The sequence below is a fragment of the Quercus lobata genome, chromosome 2 (assembly GCF_001633185.2).
Source record: "Quercus lobata isolate SW786 chromosome 2, ValleyOak3.0 Primary Assembly, whole genome shotgun sequence".
NCBI lineage: Eukaryota > Viridiplantae > Streptophyta > Magnoliopsida > Fagales > Fagaceae > Quercus > Quercus lobata.
This window is the reverse complement of record NC_044905.1, coordinates 39,945,685-39,965,443: the sequence shown is the minus strand read 5'-3', so window position 1 is coordinate 39,965,443 and position 19,759 is coordinate 39,945,685. Positions and strand designations below refer to the sequence as shown.

The window sequence follows — 19,759 nt, the reverse complement described above, 5'->3', positions numbered from 1 at the left end:
TTAGTTAGCTCTCAACAATCGACATGGTGCGAGCCTCTTTCTCCCTCACTCACTCCCTAATTAAGGGTCTTTCCTATCATAATCAATCATCTTTTTGGATAGGTAGTAAAGTAACTAGGTTTAGAGATGGAACAAGAAGTGGTGGACAGAACAACCTACACAAATTGAAGCTTACAAAGGAAGAAGAGGAAGATATCGTCATCACCAAAGTCGGTAAACCAGAAATAAACGAAGAATGCTCTTTAAGCTTATTTGGGCGTCTCCTTATTGATCAAAGCCAGAATCAAATGGCCTTCAAAGATCTACATGGAAAATAGGAATCTGATCGATCTAAGGATTGTGGAAGTTGGAAATAACGTCCTGCAGTTTAAATTTAGCTCTAATTATTAGTTGGGGAGTGGGTTGAAAGAAGTGGTCCATGGAACTTCGACAACAATCTTCTCCTGCTATGCTGATGGTAGAAAACAATATTGCCTTCACCCATTCTCCATTTTGGGTACAGTTATGGGGATTGCCTTTTGAGCTCATGTTAGAAGAAATTGGACACGGTATTGGAGGCAAGGTAATTTGTAAAGTTGTTATTTACAACTATTTTGTGTTGGTCTTTATTCCATACCAAATTTGATTGCAATTCCATTTAATCATTTTTTTTCCCCATATTTATGTGGGATTTTAATTGTAAGGGTTGTGCGTGAGAGAGTGTGAAGACTCAAGTTTATATTTAAGATCAAGTGGATTTCGCGAAAAGCTAACCCGCGAAGTACCCACATGTAGAGCACATGACTGAAATGCGAAGAGTTATGACAGCCTGGAGTTTTCACGAGTGTCTCGTGGGTAAGGCTTGTGGTGGGCCTTTTTGTAATGATGGGCTAGGCTGCCTCCTGCAGTACTGGGCCCAAGTATTTTGGATTAGGGAGTTGAGACCGGTCTAATTACAACTCACTTTGGTCCGACTTGTGCACAAACTATGCCTCGTTTGCCAAGAACATGTCCATGGCAGGTAGAGCTACTTCGAATAGGTTATAGCAAGCAGACATGATAATAATAATAAAATAAAGTACTTTTTCCCTTTAGATAAAGTGAACAAATAATCCCTAATTTAAATGATAATCACAATAATAAGGAACACCTTGTAAAGAAAATAGTGGGAATAAATGGGTAAGGCACGAGTTAGCAAAAGAAAGGAAAAAGATTAATCTGATGTGTCGAGTTATGTCACAGGACCAAGACCAAAGAGGGAAAACCATTTTTCCTCAATGCGAATAATCTCTCAGGGAAAATCCTGCTGTGGAAATTAATCATTTTGAGGGAAACGGGCCTGAATGGCTTGTGCCCAAAAGAATCCTTAGCTTTTGGCAGAGAGCAAGACTGTTAGAGGGAGAGAGAGGACAACCTATTGGTGCATGCTTGCCATTCTATACTCTCCGTTTTCTATTCTTTCTAGTTTTTTCCTTTCTTTCTTTTCTTTTCCATTTCTTTCTCAGTGTTTACTTGTTTGTTGCGATTCTCTCCTAGAGGTTGCTATTACCGTGTTCGTGATTGTGATCCTGCCTCTCCCTGCTGTGCATGGTAATGGTCCTTTATATAATGCCTACTATGACTAGATTTTACTATTTTAGCTTTTAACAACCTTTGTCTGGTCTGGGTGTCCTTGCCGACCACTTATTGGTTTGCCAGTCGTTCAGCCACCACCACTTACCTGTACTGGCCGTGCCACCAGACAAAGAAGACTATTTTGTTTGTTTGCTGGCTGTGACACTCTTATCTACTATGGTGTGGGTGCTCTCTCTCTCTCTTCTTGTCCCTCATGGCATGCACTTAGTAGTCCCGGCTCATCCTTATTTCCTTTGGGTGGTATGTCATCCCAACAGGACATTTCACCCAAAAGAGCCTGAGCAGGAACCCTATAATAGGTTTTTCCCTCTCCTCACCGCCAGACCATACCCTCTTACCTCTGACCCATGACCTTACCACCTTCTGTATTGGCTGGGTACAGGCTGGTGATGTCTGGGCCTCATGTGTACTTCACTTCCATGTATGTCCAAAATATGCCTGCTGTTTATGCGTTCGTCGTGGTCTAGAGGCTTGTCTGCACATTCTACCGCCCATCCTTGGCTTCTTATGGCGTGAGCCATTTTCTAGCTTCTCATTCTTTAGGGCCCGCTCCCTTCAGGGGTTGGGCTTTTACTTGATTGTGTGCTTTTCCTCCTTTAGCCTATTCTCTTACTCTTTTCTGCAGTCTTTGCATTTCCTACCGTACTGCTCTACTATTCTTGCTGTGATATTATTTGACCCAAGCCTGTTGGGCCTTTTTGGGCTTGTTGTTTATTCTTCTCTAAATGACTCAGTATAGTCACTTGGGCTTTTTGGTTACATTGCTTGTAGGCTCCTGTGTCCCATTTTCATTTTGGGCATCTTTGGCCCATTTAGTTTCTTTGGGCATCCTCGACCCTTTCTAATCTTGTGTTCCCATGGGATTTTACTAACTCCTTTGGGCTTTCCTGGCCCAATTACTTTATCCTTCATCCTTGGGGCTCATAGAGTTTCCGTCAATCCCTTACTTTCTTTACTTTCATTACTTCGGATCTACTGTGGCCCATTCTCACTTTTCTACATCATATACTGCCCATGAGTTTGCTACTTCTCTCTTTCCGAGCTCCTTTAGGCTCGTTTCCTTTCTTAAGGACCATTTGTTTATTTTATGGCCCTATGATCCTTTATTCCTACCGCTTAGGTTTAATGACTTTTCTATCCAATTACCAACTCATTTCCACCCATGTTGCTGGGCTTCTCCCTTTTACTGGGCTTCCCAAAATGAGCCATCAACAAGGCCTTCCTGCAAAATACTCGCGAAACATTCTGTTTTACTATTTTGTCATTCCTACTCTACCAAGTCTTTACCCACACTATATATACCCTCATTACCCACATATTGTAAGGAGTGTTTTTCAGAAAGAAAATTCTAGCATACACACTTGAGAGTTAGAGATTGTTATATCCACAATCATCTACACATTTCCTTGTGGTTTTCCTCTATTCTTACCTTTCCATATCCAAATCCTTGAGAGGTTAATAGTTCAAACACTTACCACACCCAATCTGAGTGTAAAGTGAGGTTTTCGTGCTGCTGGGAAGTATTGGAAGAAGCCAATCATTGGTAGATGCAATTGAGCTGAATTGCGTGATCCGAGAAAGTTAGAGAAGACAAGGTTTCGTCAAACCAGTTGGTAGCAGGAGCTTAGAGGGCTCAAGTACATGGGGTAAACTAAGGTTGGAGGGTCTTTTGTTATTTGTGTACTTCAACTTATTCTGTAATGGATCAATTTACCGCTTGGAGGGCGACGGAAAGGTTTTTCGCCGAGTTCTTTGGTTTCCCCTTCAATAACATGTCTCGGTGTTATCTTGTGTTTGCATCATTCTTCCTTACTCTTTTAGCTTTCATTCTATTGTTGATATTTGATGAATATGACTTAGAATAGTTTTATCGTTTGTTCGCATGCATTTACTCTTATTCCGCACTTAGTTTAAGTTAGTGTAAAAGTTACCGAGTCGTAACTTTTAATTGGGGGTCTAAACAAGCTCATGTATTCACACATATTCGAGCTTTCATAATCGAAATAGACAAGCGATCAATGCAAATAGATCAGGCCAAGTTCATGAGATACCCATCAATAAACCTATCCGTAAAGGACAGTATGTGGCAAACGGAGAAGGTGAGGGGTGTTGGGTTACTTTTCGGTATGAAAGGCTTCCCATTTTTTGCTATAACCGTGGAAAGCTTGGGCATGACGAAAAACACTGCTCATCAGGTTCTCCAAAACAATGCTTTGGTCGACAATATGGCGAGTGGTTGAAAGCAGGTGGGACGGTCAAAAATGGAAGTGAGAAAGCAAGAGCTGCTAGTTGGGAATCCATGGGGACTGAAGATACAAGAGTTGATTCTCAGCCGGATCTACATGCAGGAAGGGTCTACTCTGAAGAACAGATAATGATTCTTATTAAGAAGGATATCAAAAGTAGAGTGGAGACTAAATGCAAGAGCTGTGAGTCAGTTAATCAATCGAATGTTGTGTTGTAAGTGGCAATTTAATTTTTCTATGTTGTGTTGTACATGGTGCATGGTTGTACCTCGGAAATATTTATTATGACGTGTAATTCTACAGAGTAGCAGTAGGCATATTGTTGTAATCGGGTTAGCTCATTCTATGTTAGGATGGTCCAAGTTGGAAATGATGCACAGATGTTCCAAGGAGGTTGTTCTGTTGTTCAGCTCTGCAGAGTAACAGCAGCTCCAGTTTTGTTGGTTGTAGGGCCTCGTATGCTCCTTGCTCATGTTCATGTTTTCTGCATTTAACAAAATTCTACCGATTCATGAAATTAAAAATTCTACTGATACATTAGGACTTTGTATTATTGTTGTATTATTGTCTTGTTATAAGGACTTTGTTTGATTTTTTTTTTTTTTTTTAATCATGACTTTTGAGTTGAATTTGTGATGGATCTTTGTGTTAAAACTTCATTCCCTCTTACTTGTGTGTGTTCTCCAAAAGAACAAGAGCTCTGCAAGACAGAGAAGGGGCGGGACAAGTTTCCCTGACCTGTAAGCTAATGCAATTGCAACATCAACCTCATATTAGAAGACTCAGAAAGATCTAAATCTTCAATAAAATTACAACGATAAGATTTTAAAATACAACCGATGTCAGCTTGTTAGTCTAGGCATGACTGTCAACTAGTTGGTAGGCTTTGAAGTTTGTACCTTTATACAAGAAATTCACAGCATGTCCATGTCAAGACAGAGGATCAAGTTGTTTAACATATTGCTGAGCAATGGCAAAGTTGCAATGTAAACAAGAACCACTTTTATGCACAAAAGTAAAACCAAATACTTCGTTTTTTTTTTTTTATTACATAACACATTTATTTGAATTACACCTTACTCCATCATCACTGTGCGAAGACCATCTCTACCATGGTATAAATATATCTCTTCGACTAGAACCACTTTTATGCACAAAAGTAAAACCAAATACTTCGTTTTTTTTTATTACATAACACATTTATTTGAATTACACCTTACTCCATCATCACTGTGCGAAGACCCTCTCTACCATGGTATAAATATATCACTTCTACAGCAATTTTACGGGTTCAATGTTCCATATGTCCTTGGCATATTCATGGATTGTTCTATCACTGCTGAACTTGTATGAACCCGCCGTATTCAAGATTGACATTCTTGTCCACCTCTGAATCAACACCATTCACAGATATTAGGCACAAATAACATAAACCAAATTAGAATGAAAATAATAATAATAATAATAAATGCCTTCAGATTATACACAAATGCCTGTTGCATTTCTTATATTACCAAAAGCAACATGAACAACCACCAAATATTTGCAATAATTTTCTGTGAATATTCTACAATTGTACGTATAAAACAATTTTAGTTAAATATAATTGACAGATGAGTCACACAAGCATTTGACATTCAAAAAAGTCATTTAATACCAAAGATGGAAGCTAATACATATTCAAATGAGCCCAGTGAATGAAAAACGTCCTTCATGAATGGTGCTCACATAGATTTCTGCACCACACCATATAGTCATGCACATATAACTGCAAATATAACTCACCTTTTGATCTCCATATGCCTCGTCAACCTTCTCTTGGCATTCCATGTAACTGGGGAAGTCCTTGCCAACAAGGAAATAATCAGCACAGCCAAAACCTTCATTTCCTTCCAAAGATCCAATCAGCTCATCATAATTGTAAGATCCGAAAACACCACTTCGGACAAATTCCTTGACTTCCTCAAAACGTGGGTCTGGAACAAACTATATCAAGAGTTCAGCAAGGTCAAATATCAATGAGGGTGCCCAAGACAGGAACAACTGAAGTAACAATTCTTTTTTTCTCATTTCGATACTTCATTTCTTTTTAAAATCAGGAAAAGTGGTGAAATTTTCACCAACTAACCCACCAGCCCAGCAATCATTATTATGTGGTAGAAACAATATGACAGGTTCAGTACCAAAACAACAAAAGTAATGATTCAGTTGTAATTATAGGGACATACCTTCCCCTCAGCTCTTTGTTTCCTGAGCCCAGCAATCTCATGAGCTTTAGCACCAAAGAGGAAAAAGTTCTCAACTCCAACCTCTTGTCTTATTTCAACATTCGCCCCATCCAAGGTCCCAATCAGAATGCAACCATTCATTGCAAACTTCATGTTGCTAGTTCCACTGGCTTCCATCCCAGCAGTACTACGCAGAGGAAAGAGAAAAAAGAGAAGAGTCAGTTTTCTGAGATTTTTATCTAACACAGCTAACTAATACATAAGACTTTGAAAATTTGTTCTTTGCTTTCATACACACACACACACACATGCTCACTACGCTTTTATAGAAGTCACTTTACAATGGAAAAATATGAAAACTAATAACAAACAAGGTGCTTGAGAATCTGTACCACATATACTTCTGGTTCTGAAAAAAAGGTCTATCAAATAATTATTTCCAGCAACTACAAAGAAATATTGTAGATGTTACAGTACATATTCCAAGGCTGTATTCTAATTGTACAGAATTGGCATTGTTGCAACTGGAACTTCCAAACAGTACTAAGCAATACTTCTAGAAATAAACCCACAGGCCTCCTATTCATTGGCTTTGTTTTGCTGTTACGACTGAAGTGCTGAACATATTAGGTTTTGACGGAAGAAAGAACTATACTCTGCATCAGTAGCATAGAACTGGAATCAGTCTGATGAATACCTTGAATAAACATTTCACAAAATCTTAGAAACCCAAACCCTTAGTACTCATTACCCGTGCTTCCTACATTTCATCTATACCTTTCAAACATAACATACAACATTGATAAAGAAAAAGTATAGATAGCTTCATTGCACTTCAATCAAAACCCAGCTTCAACAAATATCAGGACCACCTTAAGCAATAGTTATCATAATCGCATCGAGCATCAACCTGAGAAAGGGTCAGTTTTCAGTACAACCAGTTCAACCTTTGCATCACCAATTGAGCCACTGATTTTTTAAATATAACAAATCTCTATTACAAAGTATCAATAATTATTAGTATATGCAAAAATTAATAAATAAAAAGGAGATGAGTTCAAGTTACACCTGATGTAATTTCACAAGAGTTACACCTTTTTTAGACCATAGATTACCATTAGATCTAATGGTCAAAAACACATGCCAGCAATAAATAGTTATTATTTCACACATTACCTAATTCTTGGACATATCAATATTCATCTTCTTCTCCACAGGTTCTGTACACTTTCTAAACAAACCAATGTTATTTGCAGACGATGATCACAGAAGAGAAACATAAGCCATAGCGGGTGTTGCATAAAATAGAAAGTTCATTGTGGTAGGTGGTAGCTCCACCATTTCAGCCCTTTTTTTGTCCATATTATATCTATGATTTTGATGGTAACGTCCTCTTTTTTTTTTCTTCCTTGAATAAGAACTGTATACATGCTAGTCTTTCAACATTGTATTTGGACAACTTTTATCAAGAGACTTTAAAGGTTGGGTAGAATTAAGCACATAAAAATTCTAATATGTCAGAATCCTCCCCAAATTGTAATTTTACGGCCTTTTAGAAACCATTTTTTGGATCTATGGGGTGTTTAGCAATCCAAATTAAATAGTTAATAATTTGGCCCAGGCAGTCGGTGATGCTAGAAGGTGGAATCCATTCAGAAAGTATATAGAACCTGTGGAGAAATGTCTTTGAGATGCAAAGATTGACTACAAAGAGTTGATAAAACCCAAATTTTCCATATCTATTTCTCTCATGTCATGGGGATTTTTTTTTTTTTTTTTTTTTCAAATAATCATTTCTGTTCCCATACAATACAATACATAGAATTCAGAAAAATATATAATTCACTATCATTGAAAAACCCGAAAAAAACAAAACTTTTGTTTTACCTCCACCTTCTTTCACGCAGGACAACAATTCCTACAAATTCTCATAATCCACGAAATCAATTCCACTGGAAAACATAATTCCATATAACTCAAAAAAGAAAAGTCTTCTTTCATGAACTAGTTCTGGGAACCAGATAAAGCCATGAAAAAGGCGAAACATTTTGTTCAGAATCTCTTAAAGCAATTCAAGTTCAGTTCAATCAAATGTAACAAGTAAAACCCAGTTCCTATTTTTACAGTGGAGAAGGAGGCGGTGGAGTTTAGAGAGAGAATGTGAAGAATTCCAGGATTAGTGAAGGCAGATAGAAATTAATAATTTGATGAGGTCTAAAAAAGTGTAATTCTTATGAAGTTATACCAGGTGTAACTTGAACCCATCTCAACAAAAAGATATCATATCTTACTAAGGAAGCTCTTATGACTTAGAGATACTGCCTCATCTAATTCAATCATGAGGTTCAAGTTCAAATCACCACGAAAATTACTACATCCAATTTGCCCAATTCAGGTAGAGCAGACTATAGAGGAGTCCTTTGCTCTATCCCAGACAAATTATAATTTTCAATGTGATCAGTTCAATCCAGTTCAACAACTGGTTTAATTGACAATATTCTTAAAAATAAAAATAAAAATAAAATAAAAAACAAACAAACAAATAAACAAACAAAAAAAAATAAAAAATAAAAACAAAACAAAACAAAACAAAACAAACAAAACACAAAAGCATGTTGCTAAAATCCAGTTCTACAACCAGATTTATTGTATATCTAGTTAAATAAAAATATTAAACTGAAAAGACAGTGAGTTCGTACTTCAGCCAGTTCAACTGCCAGGTCAGTAAAGTGCTGATAACTTTAGCTTTAGGCTCATCCCAAAATCAATTTCAGGGCCCAAATTTTAGAGAGATTTGACTACGCTAAATAAAGCATAGGCTACTAAAAACAGGCCATATTCTGGCCAGCCTAACTCAAAATTAATAACATTAATGATCTGCTTCAAACACAAAATGGAAAAAAGTTTGAGACCGACTCCCCATTCTATTCCATCATTTACCATATGCAGCAAAAGTAAAATTACACAACCAAGAGACAAAGCTACATAATCATATTAAGAATGAAAAGTGAAGTACCTTATATGCTGTGATAGCTCACTTGCAGGAATAAGCAACTCAGCAGCACTGACATTGTAATCAGGGACAAAAACAACCTAATATAAACAAAAAATAGTATTTGGGTTAGTGACACAGCAATTGTGACATTGTAATTAGGGAGAAACTAACAAACATTTCAAAAAAGTAATTTTTTCCTAAACATCCAATTAAATCAATAAAATTCGATTATGTGCATATATGTAGCTGCAGGTAGGGTTCAACCTGACCACACATAGTACCTCACCTCTCAAGCATCAAAAGAATCCTTCTTTTATTTCATTATGGTCCACCAATGATTAAAAAAGGATACCTTAGTACTAGCCAAAGTACTATCCTTTCCACCCAACAAGGGAAGAACGAAGAAAGATGGATTCTCTAGCTGACCTAATAATCAGTCTTGTGAAAATTTTCTAATTAATCAAAGATTGTAGAGAAGATATTTTTTGAAGAAAACAATGCTCAACATCTTAACATTAAATATTAGTACTTTCAGGAAAGCATCAATTATTTGAAACTGAAAATCCAAGAACATTATATTTCCCCATGCTCTCATTCCAGCACATGTTGTTACATCTTTAACTTATTCTAAACCCTCAGGTCTCTTTTTCTTTAAATACCTTTTTATAACATGGCATTGCAGCAACTCACTTGTATCCCGTTGATACCATAACTGATTACCCAGACACCAAAGCACCAAGGAAGCTAAGGTAGGAAATTTCTATATATTGATCAATGTCAAAAAAGCAAGCGAACTTACCAGTTAAACAATGATAACTACATGATGTAAGAATTGTGGTAATTAAGAGTCTACCAAGTTCTTAAGCATGAATTGTTACAGCTAACGTTTTGACAGAAATCTAATGTATGAAGACTGTTCACAAAATACTTTAACAAGATTTAGCATCAAACCACCCATACCTTCAGTAAATCACCTATTTCAGGATCATGGTTGACTGTAGCTCCAACATCGGTGATAAATTTCACAATTCTCTTGGCTTGCACATATGTAGAAAATGCTTTGCCGCCAAATATACAAACTCGTGGAACAAACTTTGATTTCCTTTCAGCTACACTCATTTCTTTCATCTTCTTGTAGCGGTAAACAATCCCCAAGATATTCAAGAGTTGTCTCTTGTATTCATGGATGCGCTTCACCTAAGAATAATAAAATGCATTTTATGGTTCATCAATAAAAAGTGACCTATAGGATGGGTGAAGAAAAAAAAGATTTCTGCCTTCTCCTTATATTATATACTTCCTGTGTACTTGGGTAGCAGCCTGTGTTTGTTTCTTCCCTTTTAAATGAATTTTTTAGTTATTAAAAAAACAAAAGAAAAGACACTAAATTAAGAAACTTGGGGAAGGAAATTTGGTGGTAGTAACAAACTAGTAACCATGCACCAAGCTGACTTAGAAGTTGGCAAGTCTTAGGTTAACTTCAAGCCTTCATAAGCACACATTATTTTGCAAGGCAATAAATTAGCCAAAAAAAGGAAAAAAAAAAAAAAATTGCAAGACTTTAATACGGTCCATGAAAAAAAAGTTAACAACATGAACCTTGAGCTAAAGCATTGGTTGGAGCATTTGGATATAATCTCTGATGTATCTCATCATTAATCTTCTTGAGATTTCATCTACAGTCGGCCTATGGAAGTTTACATAACTTATACTCATTTCCTGAATTTTCTTACTTTCATCTAGTCTGATCTTTTTTATTCCCACAATTTCATCACAATCTGAGTAAGAGAAGAATTCAAGGGCAAGCAAATAACCTGGATATCAAACATTGCATCAGGGCTGACAGAATATCCTGTTCTCTCTTTGAGGAATGATACAACTTTCAACTTATTGTTCCTTTTTGCTGCCCTCCACTGGGTTTGGAGATCTTCATTATCTGTAAACTATTATGGTCACAGTACTCAGATTAGTAGGAACTATAGGTACCATGGGAGCAGCAAGATGAAAACAATTAACCATACACTTATTATTTATGCATTCATATATAGCAAAATATATAGAGAATATGGTTGGAAATTTAAAATCCAGGGTTTATATTCTGGAGAGTTCCCATGAATAAACAAAGAAGATGACTTTACTCCAAAAGCATGAAATGTTAGATTATAGAGACTTAAAAGTCTTACAAGCAACATTTACTAAGGCAGATAAGAAAAGACATAGAGCCTAGTTGAGCTAAATTAAGATTAGGAAAGACATAGACAAAGCAAGGCCAGTTGGCCCAAGTGCTGTCAAGACTTATGATCCATTGATGAGACATATCTACAAGCAAGAAATTTGGTTATGGTGGATTACCTTTCGTAACTCTGCCAGTTTTTCAGCATTCAAGACCCAGTCTTCAGAGCCAATCCAGTCAGTTATAATTTTACTTAATTCTGGATTGCAGAAGTGGATCCACCTTCTTGGTGTCACCCCATTTGTTTTATTTTGAAATTTCTCAGGCCACAACTGCCAAAATTGTAGGGTAGAGATCAATGACATGAGCATGTTTCACAATATTGTAGACATTGGCTAAAAATAACCACATTTTTTTTCTAGAATCATTCAACTGTATTGCATTGTGATCAAAGAAAGGGGGGGAAAAAGCTATTGATATATGTACCTTAAAAAATGCATTAAATACTTCATCCTTTACTATTTCACTATGTATCTCAGCAACACCATTTACTGCATGACCACCCACTACACAGAGATTAGCCATATGAACCCTCTTTGGGGGTTCTGGTACTGGTTCTGGCAACTCCATTTTTGTTTCCTGATTGACTGTCTTTTCAGATCCATCTTCTTCATCAATAGGTTCAACTGCGTCTTCCGAAATTTCAAGTTCCTCACTGGGAACAACAACAGGGTCAACTGCGTCTTCCGAATTTTCAAGTTCCTCACTGGGAACAACAACAGGGTCAACTGCGTCTTCCGAATTTTCAAGTTCCTCACTGGGAACAACAACAGGGCTTTCCTTGGGTTTAAGTTTAACAAATAAATCTGCAAAGGCTGAAGGCAAATCAACATTTTCTAATATTCTCATCTCCTTCAATTTTTTCTCCAACAATTCATAATCTTCTGTACCATACTCCGATACTATGGTGTGAATAAGCTGGAAAATATGGAATGGTAGGAATTAGGAAAAACATAAATAAGTTTCAAAGGTAAAAAAGGTTTTAATTGTGTATATATTCCAGCATTACCTCCTCATCAATCATTTCTATAATCTCAACATGTCGAGGAAGCAGTTTCTGCATAAGTTCTAAACTCCATTTCTCCAATGCCTCAGGAAGAACAGTATGATTTGTATAGGCTACAGTTCTAGAAAACAGGTTGCAGAATGTGAGAAACAGAAGTCACTAAATTTGAAACTGTATTAAGCAAAGATATTCAGTCATGCATCAAAAACTAAATAGAGAGTTAGAAAACATTCAAAGAATCTCGTAGACTGTGATTTTTTTTTTTTTTTTTTTTTTCTCTAATTGGGATGGAAACATGGGTTAAGACAACCAACTGGGATCCAGGAGTGCATGTGTGTGCACGTAGACATGCTTGTACAGCATGCACGTAGACTAGGAAAAAAAAAAAAAAGTCTATTCTTATATAATCTGATCTGCATTAGTTTTCAGCTATCGCAATTTTTTTATTTTAAAAAAATAAAATAAAAAGTGAAGCAATCCCCAAAACTACCAATTGGAAAATTTTCCACTAATTATGATCTGGTATCCCTCATTCACTTCATTACCATAAAAAATATTTACTAGTATATAATTCCTCTAATTACCACCACTGGTACAGTGCACAATCAACATAGCAAAGTGTGTGCATGTAGAACAGTCATTGAATGTACCTTTGAGTGATATTCCAGGCCTCCTTCCAGCTTAAACCCTTCAAATCTATCAAAATTCTCATCAGCTCTGGGATGCAGAGAGTTGGGTGTGTATCATTCATCTGTACTGCAACCTTCTCAGGAAACTCTTCCCATCTTACATTTGCTCCAGATCTTCTCTCAAAACGTGCAATGATGTCTTGGAGAGAAGCTGAACATAAAGTGTATTGTTGCTTCAAGCGAAGGACCTTGCCCTCCATTGATTCATCCCCAGGGTAGAGTATATAACAAATCTGATGTTGAAAAAAATCATTACACAGAACATCTTTCTACAATCATCACTTAACATAGTAGTAAACAAAAAATTAAAGAAATTAAAGAAAGCATCCAAAAATAGGCATTACTGGTGGTCAAGTCACCCACAATTTGAAAAGAGACACAGCATAGGGATGCTGGGTATCAGGTTGGTAATAAGATAAAACCTAACATTTTCCACTGCAAATGCTATCACCCAAATTTCAGAATCTCCAGCACATGTATGGCCCCAAACTATTTTTTATGTTAAAATGTAAGAGACGTGAACTTATAGTAGTCAAAAAATCAAGGAAAATGTTTATGCAATGATGACTATCCAACCAGACCTTCTCAGCATTTGCTAGGGCCTCATATGCTTTGGTGTGCTCCCCAGCATTAAAAGCATATAAGTCAAAATCTTCTGACAGAGCTTTGGTTGACCAAAGTCGCAGATTGATAGTGGTTTTAGTTTTATATCCTGGAATGGGAACATCACAAGCAACAGCCTTTATATCTTCTCCTCCAATCCAGTGTCTTTTTCCATCTGATCCAGAAGCAACCTTGCCATAGAATTTGACAGGATATGAGACATCATTTCTCACAATTTCCCAAGGGTTGCCCATCTACAAGGAGAAACCACATTAAAATAATGAACCAGTAAGACATAATGCTAATGTGCTAAATTAAGCACTTGGAAGGGGAAGAAAAGAAAGGGTATTCAGCATACCTCAAGCCAATCTTCAGCAACTTCCTCCTGCCCATCTTTTGTAATTCGCTGCTTAAACAAACCATACTTGTATCTAAGTCCATAACCCCAGGCTGGGTAATTTAATGTTGCCAACGAGTCCAGAAAACAGGAGGCAAGACGCCCAAGACCCCCATTACCAAGTGCAGCATCAGGCTCCTACAATTAGTCAACCAAAGAAAATTAGCTGACATGACACAAACACAAAGATTCACTGGTTTTCATGAAAATGCTTTTAGATAAATAATGACAGACAAGGTAATATTCAAGATTAGTAGCTATGGTAGGTGGTAGAGTCTTCAAAGCAATTAGGGAATGCTTTGCAAATGCAAGAAAATCTTGTAGGACAGGAACAAGGCTTAGAATCAAAATCACATTCATTAAAAATTATCCATGAACTTTCTAATTGATAAGGTAAACAATTTTAAAAATCATCACCAAGACTATATTCCTATTTTAAACAACTACACCTGCAAGTTTTATTAGAAAATAGAATTGTTCTTTTGCTATAATCATCATCTATTTTCTAATACTGGGAATCCAGGATTAAGGAGCCCGTTGCTAAAATTTCAGATTCTCTTTGGTTGGTTTCAGTCTGGTATTGATTAACAAGAATTGGTGAAATCAAACTTAAACAAACATCTAAACTAATACGAAATTTCTTTTGCTGAAATCACACTTCCAGGCAATGAAATTAGAGGTTTAATCCCAGAAGTTATCATTATATTTACACTTTGTGATCTTAAGCTTGTCTACAAAGACTTTGTTAGACCCCATTAATTTTAATCATGTAAAATGATAGTTGATATATAGTCCTGGTTTCCATTACATTAGAGTACTTAGGCATAGTAATTTTAGTAACTCGCTTTATTGTTTTACTTCATTTAATTATGGCTGTGATTCACCATAACTTTCAAATACCCATTTAATTTTGTTGCATATATTGGCTTTTCCTGACCCTGACAAATAAGTTGGTTAGAATCAGATTTAAAACAGAAAACCAAAAACACCGTGGAAAAACACAGAATTTAACTTATGCAGAATCGACAATGAACAATCCATAACAAAGTATTTTAAAGTGAAAGGAAATTCCATAAAAAAGCACCTGACCTGGATAGCCACATGTTCTAATTTGTGTCCTAGGTTTCTCAAAGCCTCTGCATAAGCACCAGTGAGCTCTAAGTTACCAATTGCGTTTAACAGTGCTCTACCCTGCAAAAATAAAATGTTAGGGAGCAAAAAAAATGATAAAAATGAATAATAAATTGTGGGAATCAATGCAGAAGACACATAACAAACCTGTAGAAATTCCATTGACAAATAATATGCCTGCTTTACATTCAATTTTTCATAATAATCATATGTTGCATTCCAATTTATAATGAGAGCATCACGAACACTTTGTGCAGTTGCAAAGAAAGCCTTCGGAAGCTCAAACCGCTCAGGAGAAAATAATGGAGTGAACTCTGCATGGTATTTGATACTTGAGGCAATGGATGCAGCATCTAGTGTGAATGAACTGTGAGCAGTCGAAGCCTCTAAACCAAAATACAAATGCCAACCATTAATTATGCTGTAGAATGCCAAAACTACTATAATATAATACATAAAAACCATAGAGGAATCTCCTTCCAAATCTCTCTCTCTCTCTCTCTCTCTCTCCAGCGGACACCACACACACGAGGTATGTCACATTTCCAACAACCAATCACGTATTTCCATGTCAGCATCAAAAAAGGATCCGAACGCACCAATTAATGTGCACCATTTAGTAGCTCAACATAACAATGATTCAACTTAATTAGTTGATTTTTCACTCATTTAACCCGTAAACTCCTTTTCCCAAACATCGTCAATTGAATAGACACATCAAATGAGTTTGATCGGAATGAGATAATTGAGATCATCAAATAGCATGATTTTTTACTTTTTATTTTTCTATAGATTTGAGGTACTAACCCAACAACTGGTGAGTCCCAATCCTTTCTTAATGCTAACAAGGTAAAATGTAAATGACCATACATGACATACCAAGCATAGCTTCGTAGAGGAAACAAAATTCACAGATACTTTCATGAGAGAAATGCCTTATACAAGTAAGCAAGGTTGCTGCCATCATTTACATCATAGTAAATTAAGCACCATCATGATAAATTATTAGGTCAACAAAAGCATACTCCTTCCTCTCACACAAAAGTGGGTCCTACCTAAAAACCCTTTGCGTCATAGGACCCACCATTATGTGAGAGGTAGGAGCACTACTCTGCAGCTATTTACTTATCCACCTGACCTTGTAAACTTGTATGGAATGCGTGTCTCTGTTCATAAACAAAAATTAACCACCATCACTAGATATTATTAGTTACGCCATAGCATACTCCTCCTTTTTCCTATCACATAAAAGTGGTTCTCATCTATAATCCATGGGACCCATTATTCATGTGATGGAAAAGGTAGCATTGCTCCACGAGTACCTAATAATGACTAAAGTCTATAGGGGCGCACTTTTTGTTCACAAATTTGTTGTGGTGGTAAGTTGTATTTGGTGAACAATCACTTTCACATTAACCCACTAACACCACTTTTATTGCCAAGCAAAAGACAGCTTTCCACCTCAAGTTGAATCAAAATCAAATGCATGATTAAAATTAGAGTAACTAGAGTCTAGAGTCACAACAATTTCAAAAAATATTTCATAATTACCGAGGTGGCAAGATGTCAATGATAGGTAATAAATTGATGTCAATGATGGGTCTAGATAAGTCTAGATAAGAATGAATAAAAAATCATCAACTCAGCTCATGTAGCATTACTCTTAATGATAAGTCTAAAGATTCTGCAAATTTCACAGCTGCTAATGTGTCAAGTTGCGATTACTATACAATAAAAGTGATGTCGATGTCAGTGATGATCCTGTGAAAATGATGTTGCACTCATTACAATTTGACACGTCAACAAATTGTGAAATTTAGGGCGTGTTTGGTACATGTATTTAAACTCATGATTTCAATTTTTAAACAGTATTACATGAATTTCTACGCAATTTTTTACACTTTTTCACCCACGCCTATTTTCAAAAAAACTGAAAACCGTTGTTTAAACAAGCGTACCAAACGGCCTTACTGTCTTTACTAGCATTGTTGTATGATTAAAGTGTGTGTACGCCACTTTTATTCCTTTCCTTCACACACACACACACTCTCTTTCTCTCTCTCTCTCTTAAAAATAATACTAAATACTGAAACACAACCAAATAAAAAAGGATCTGAAACTGAAAAGCATAAAAGTTTTAATAAATGAAAGCTGAAGATGAGAGAAAAGAGACCTTCTTGAGTGATCGGATCCTTCAGTGTTTGGTTGGAGTCGCTGGAGACGCTGTTGACAGAGAAACACCGCCTGACAGTGACAGGCCGTGAAATCCATGTCCTCATCAACAACACCTTGGATTTGCTGCCTCTTGAACCCAAACCACCACCGAGTAATCCAGACCGAGTTAGTAATGCCTCTGATCGTCCGGTCGAAGTTGCTGCTGAGAATTGCGAAACAGCCATTGCGAATTTGCTATATCTGTTCTCTCCTCTTTCTTTTTCACTCGCTCTCACTTATAGATCACTGACTCGAAGAAAAAGAGAGAGAGACTCTGAGAGACTGTTTATTTGAGAGAGACACTCTCTGAGTGACTTCTTATCCTTTTGGAAAAATTGATAAATCACGAGCCCCGCTATTGTATTTTGGATTCCATGCAACTCAAAACTGTGTACCATCCAATTCATACAGCAACCACCGATTTGGCCTGCACGTGTCATATGAGTTATACTATGTATTACTCATTGCTCTATTGCAGCGTTTTATGATAGTTTTGGGTGCAGGGAATCCATTTCCATTGTGGGTGACTCGTAGTATGCTTAACACAAGTGGAACATTGTTTATTTCTTCGAGGTACTTGCAATTTGCTCAAAAAGTACTTTCTGCATGTACACCGCACACTTGTACCCATGTTACGTGGTGATGTGATCTTAAGAGAGGTACTTGCAATTTGCTCCAAAACTATTTTTACTGCATGTACACCGCACACTTGTAACCATGTTACTTGGTGATGGTGACGGTGATGGACTGATGGTGATCTAAGAGATGTACTTGCAATTTGCTCAAAAACTAATTTACTGCATGTACACCGCACACTTGTAACCATGTTACTTGGTGAGTGACGGCGATCTAAGAGAGGTGTTTGTTCAAGTGCATCGCGCCTGTGAAATTTATGTTCACATATGAACGGTGATTGATCTACACTTCACACATTACTAGTTGGATGTGTTAATGGAATGATGCTAAGTCAGGATGGTTCCTGTTTGTCATTCAACTAATATTGTTAAAAATCTTGTAACTTAATTTATGGTATTTTCAATTGAGACATTTTAGACAAATTTAATTACTAGAATTCGCAACAAAAAGATAATGGGAATAGAGTAGGTCTTAATCGGGTTGGAAGCCATTGACTGAGTTTAATTCTTAGTGTCAGTTTCTGTGTATTATCATCTCTTAAGTGAAGGGGGATAATCGGAAAGGATGACTTCTATCATTCAACCTTAACCACTTGTGATAAAAAGGCACATGATGTGTCAAATATATTCCTCAACTTGTACAGAGGAATGACTTACCCAGGTCAAGCTTACTCTACCTCCTCTAATAACATATTTCTTAACTCATTCTAAAGGTACATAATTCAAAATAATTACTAAAAAGAAATGCTTCTCCCTATTACATAATAATAATAATAATAAGTCATATACGAATTCAATTTATGGCCCTATATACTTTTGTACGAGAGAACATTGTTTCAACTTTCAAGAATGTTAGAATAATTTGGGCACAAGTGAGATTAGCTCATAGCGATAGCTCAATGCTAATAATATCTTCTTCTTTTTTTTTTTTTTTTTATGTTATATTTTTGTAATTCAAATCACAATTCCCAACTCCCTCATTATGCAATCTACCTATCTAAAAATGCAAAGTGTTAGAATAATTTTTCCACAACTAATTTATGGTCAAAACCCATTAATGGTAAGATCATCAAACCATTGACTATACAAAGGTCCAATCATTATTGAATCAGATCGGTCTTCCCTGTTGTTCACATGATGTTAGAGCATTCTTATCAAGGTGAGTAGCAACTTATTTTACAATTCACCCAACATCAAAAATTCTATATTTTTTACCATTTCATTTAAATATTCTTTTTTTTTTATTTCTTTATTCTTCAATTATATTTCTTTCTCTCTCTTCCTCTCTGTCACTCTCTATCCAGCCAACTTGACAATCTCAAAGCAACAAACCCATACCCACCCCATCCACCACCACCAGAAAAAAACACCAACCACCCATACCCACCTATCTATCCAACAAACTCACACTCTTCCATCTCAATCTAGCAAACTCATATCCATCCCAGCCACCACCACTGGAAAAAAAAAAAGGTTCCAGCCACTACCTTCCTCTTCCAAATCACAAATCAATCACCATCACAATCACAAAACCCAGATCAATGAGAAGAAAGAAGAAAGACAGAGAGGCAAACCCATCACGCCGACGAGCAAAACACACACATACACACACACAAACCCACCACGGCAAACCTCCACAAAAGCAAACCCATCACGCCGATCCACTACACCACGACCCACTACAACCCAGACCCACAACCCAGAGACCCACGCCAATCACAATCCGAAGTCACAAACCCACAACCCAGAGACCCACGCCCACGCCGAT

The 19,759-nt window shown here is 36.7% G+C and overlaps 1 protein-coding gene across 5 annotated transcripts; it reads right to left on the bottom strand.

Annotated features, from left to right (window-relative positions):
• Positions 1 to 4,861: 4,861 nt before the first annotated feature.
• On the bottom strand, positions 4,862 to 17,682 carry LOC115975593 (alpha-1,4 glucan phosphorylase L isozyme, chloroplastic/amyloplastic). Of its 5 annotated transcripts, XM_031096436.1 has the most exons (16): positions 17,316 to 17,670; positions 15,290 to 15,528; positions 15,101 to 15,202; positions 13,973 to 14,149; positions 13,593 to 13,868; positions 12,973 to 13,244; positions 12,326 to 12,443; positions 12,070 to 12,234; positions 11,743 to 12,018; positions 11,436 to 11,588; positions 10,898 to 11,026; positions 10,044 to 10,280; positions 9,105 to 9,181; positions 6,089 to 6,275; positions 5,646 to 5,846; positions 4,862 to 5,249 (listed from the first exon to the last, which is right to left on the bottom strand). In XM_031096436.1, the coding sequence occupies exons 1-16, from the start codon at positions 17,539 to 17,541 to the stop codon at positions 5,133 to 5,135; spliced, it is 2,952 nt and encodes a 983-aa protein (XP_030952296.1). In that variant the 5' UTR covers positions 17,542 to 17,670; the 3' UTR covers positions 4,862 to 5,132. The 5 variants fall into 5 exon arrangements, 4 of the variants coding, with proteins under 4 accessions (XP_030952296.1, XP_030952295.1, XP_030952298.1 ...); XM_031096435.1 differs by having other exon boundaries at positions 11,743 to 12,234; positions 17,316 to 17,667; XR_004088133.1 differs by lacking the exons at positions 4,862 to 5,249; positions 5,646 to 5,846; positions 6,089 to 6,275 and adding exons at positions 6,499 to 6,744; positions 6,866 to 6,998 and having other exon boundaries at positions 11,743 to 12,234; positions 17,316 to 17,682.
• Between the last annotated feature and the right edge of the window lie 2,077 nt (positions 17,683 to 19,759).

What these genes read in the sequence shown, in the direction of transcription:
- LOC115975593 (XM_031096435.1), bottom strand. Translation starts at nt 17,541, where the DNA reads ATGGCTGTTTCGCAATTCTCAGCAGCAACTTCGACCGGACGATCAGAG. An exon ending in TGTCAATGGAATTTCTACAG is followed by an intron (nt 15,203 to 15,289) that starts GTTTGTTATGTG and finishes TTATTTTTGCAG; the next exon opens with GGTAGAGCACTGTTAAACGC. An exon ending in AACTGGCAGAGTTACGAAAG is followed by an intron (nt 11,027 to 11,435) that starts GTAATCCACCAT and finishes TGACCATAATAG; the next exon opens with TTTACAGATAATGAAGATCT.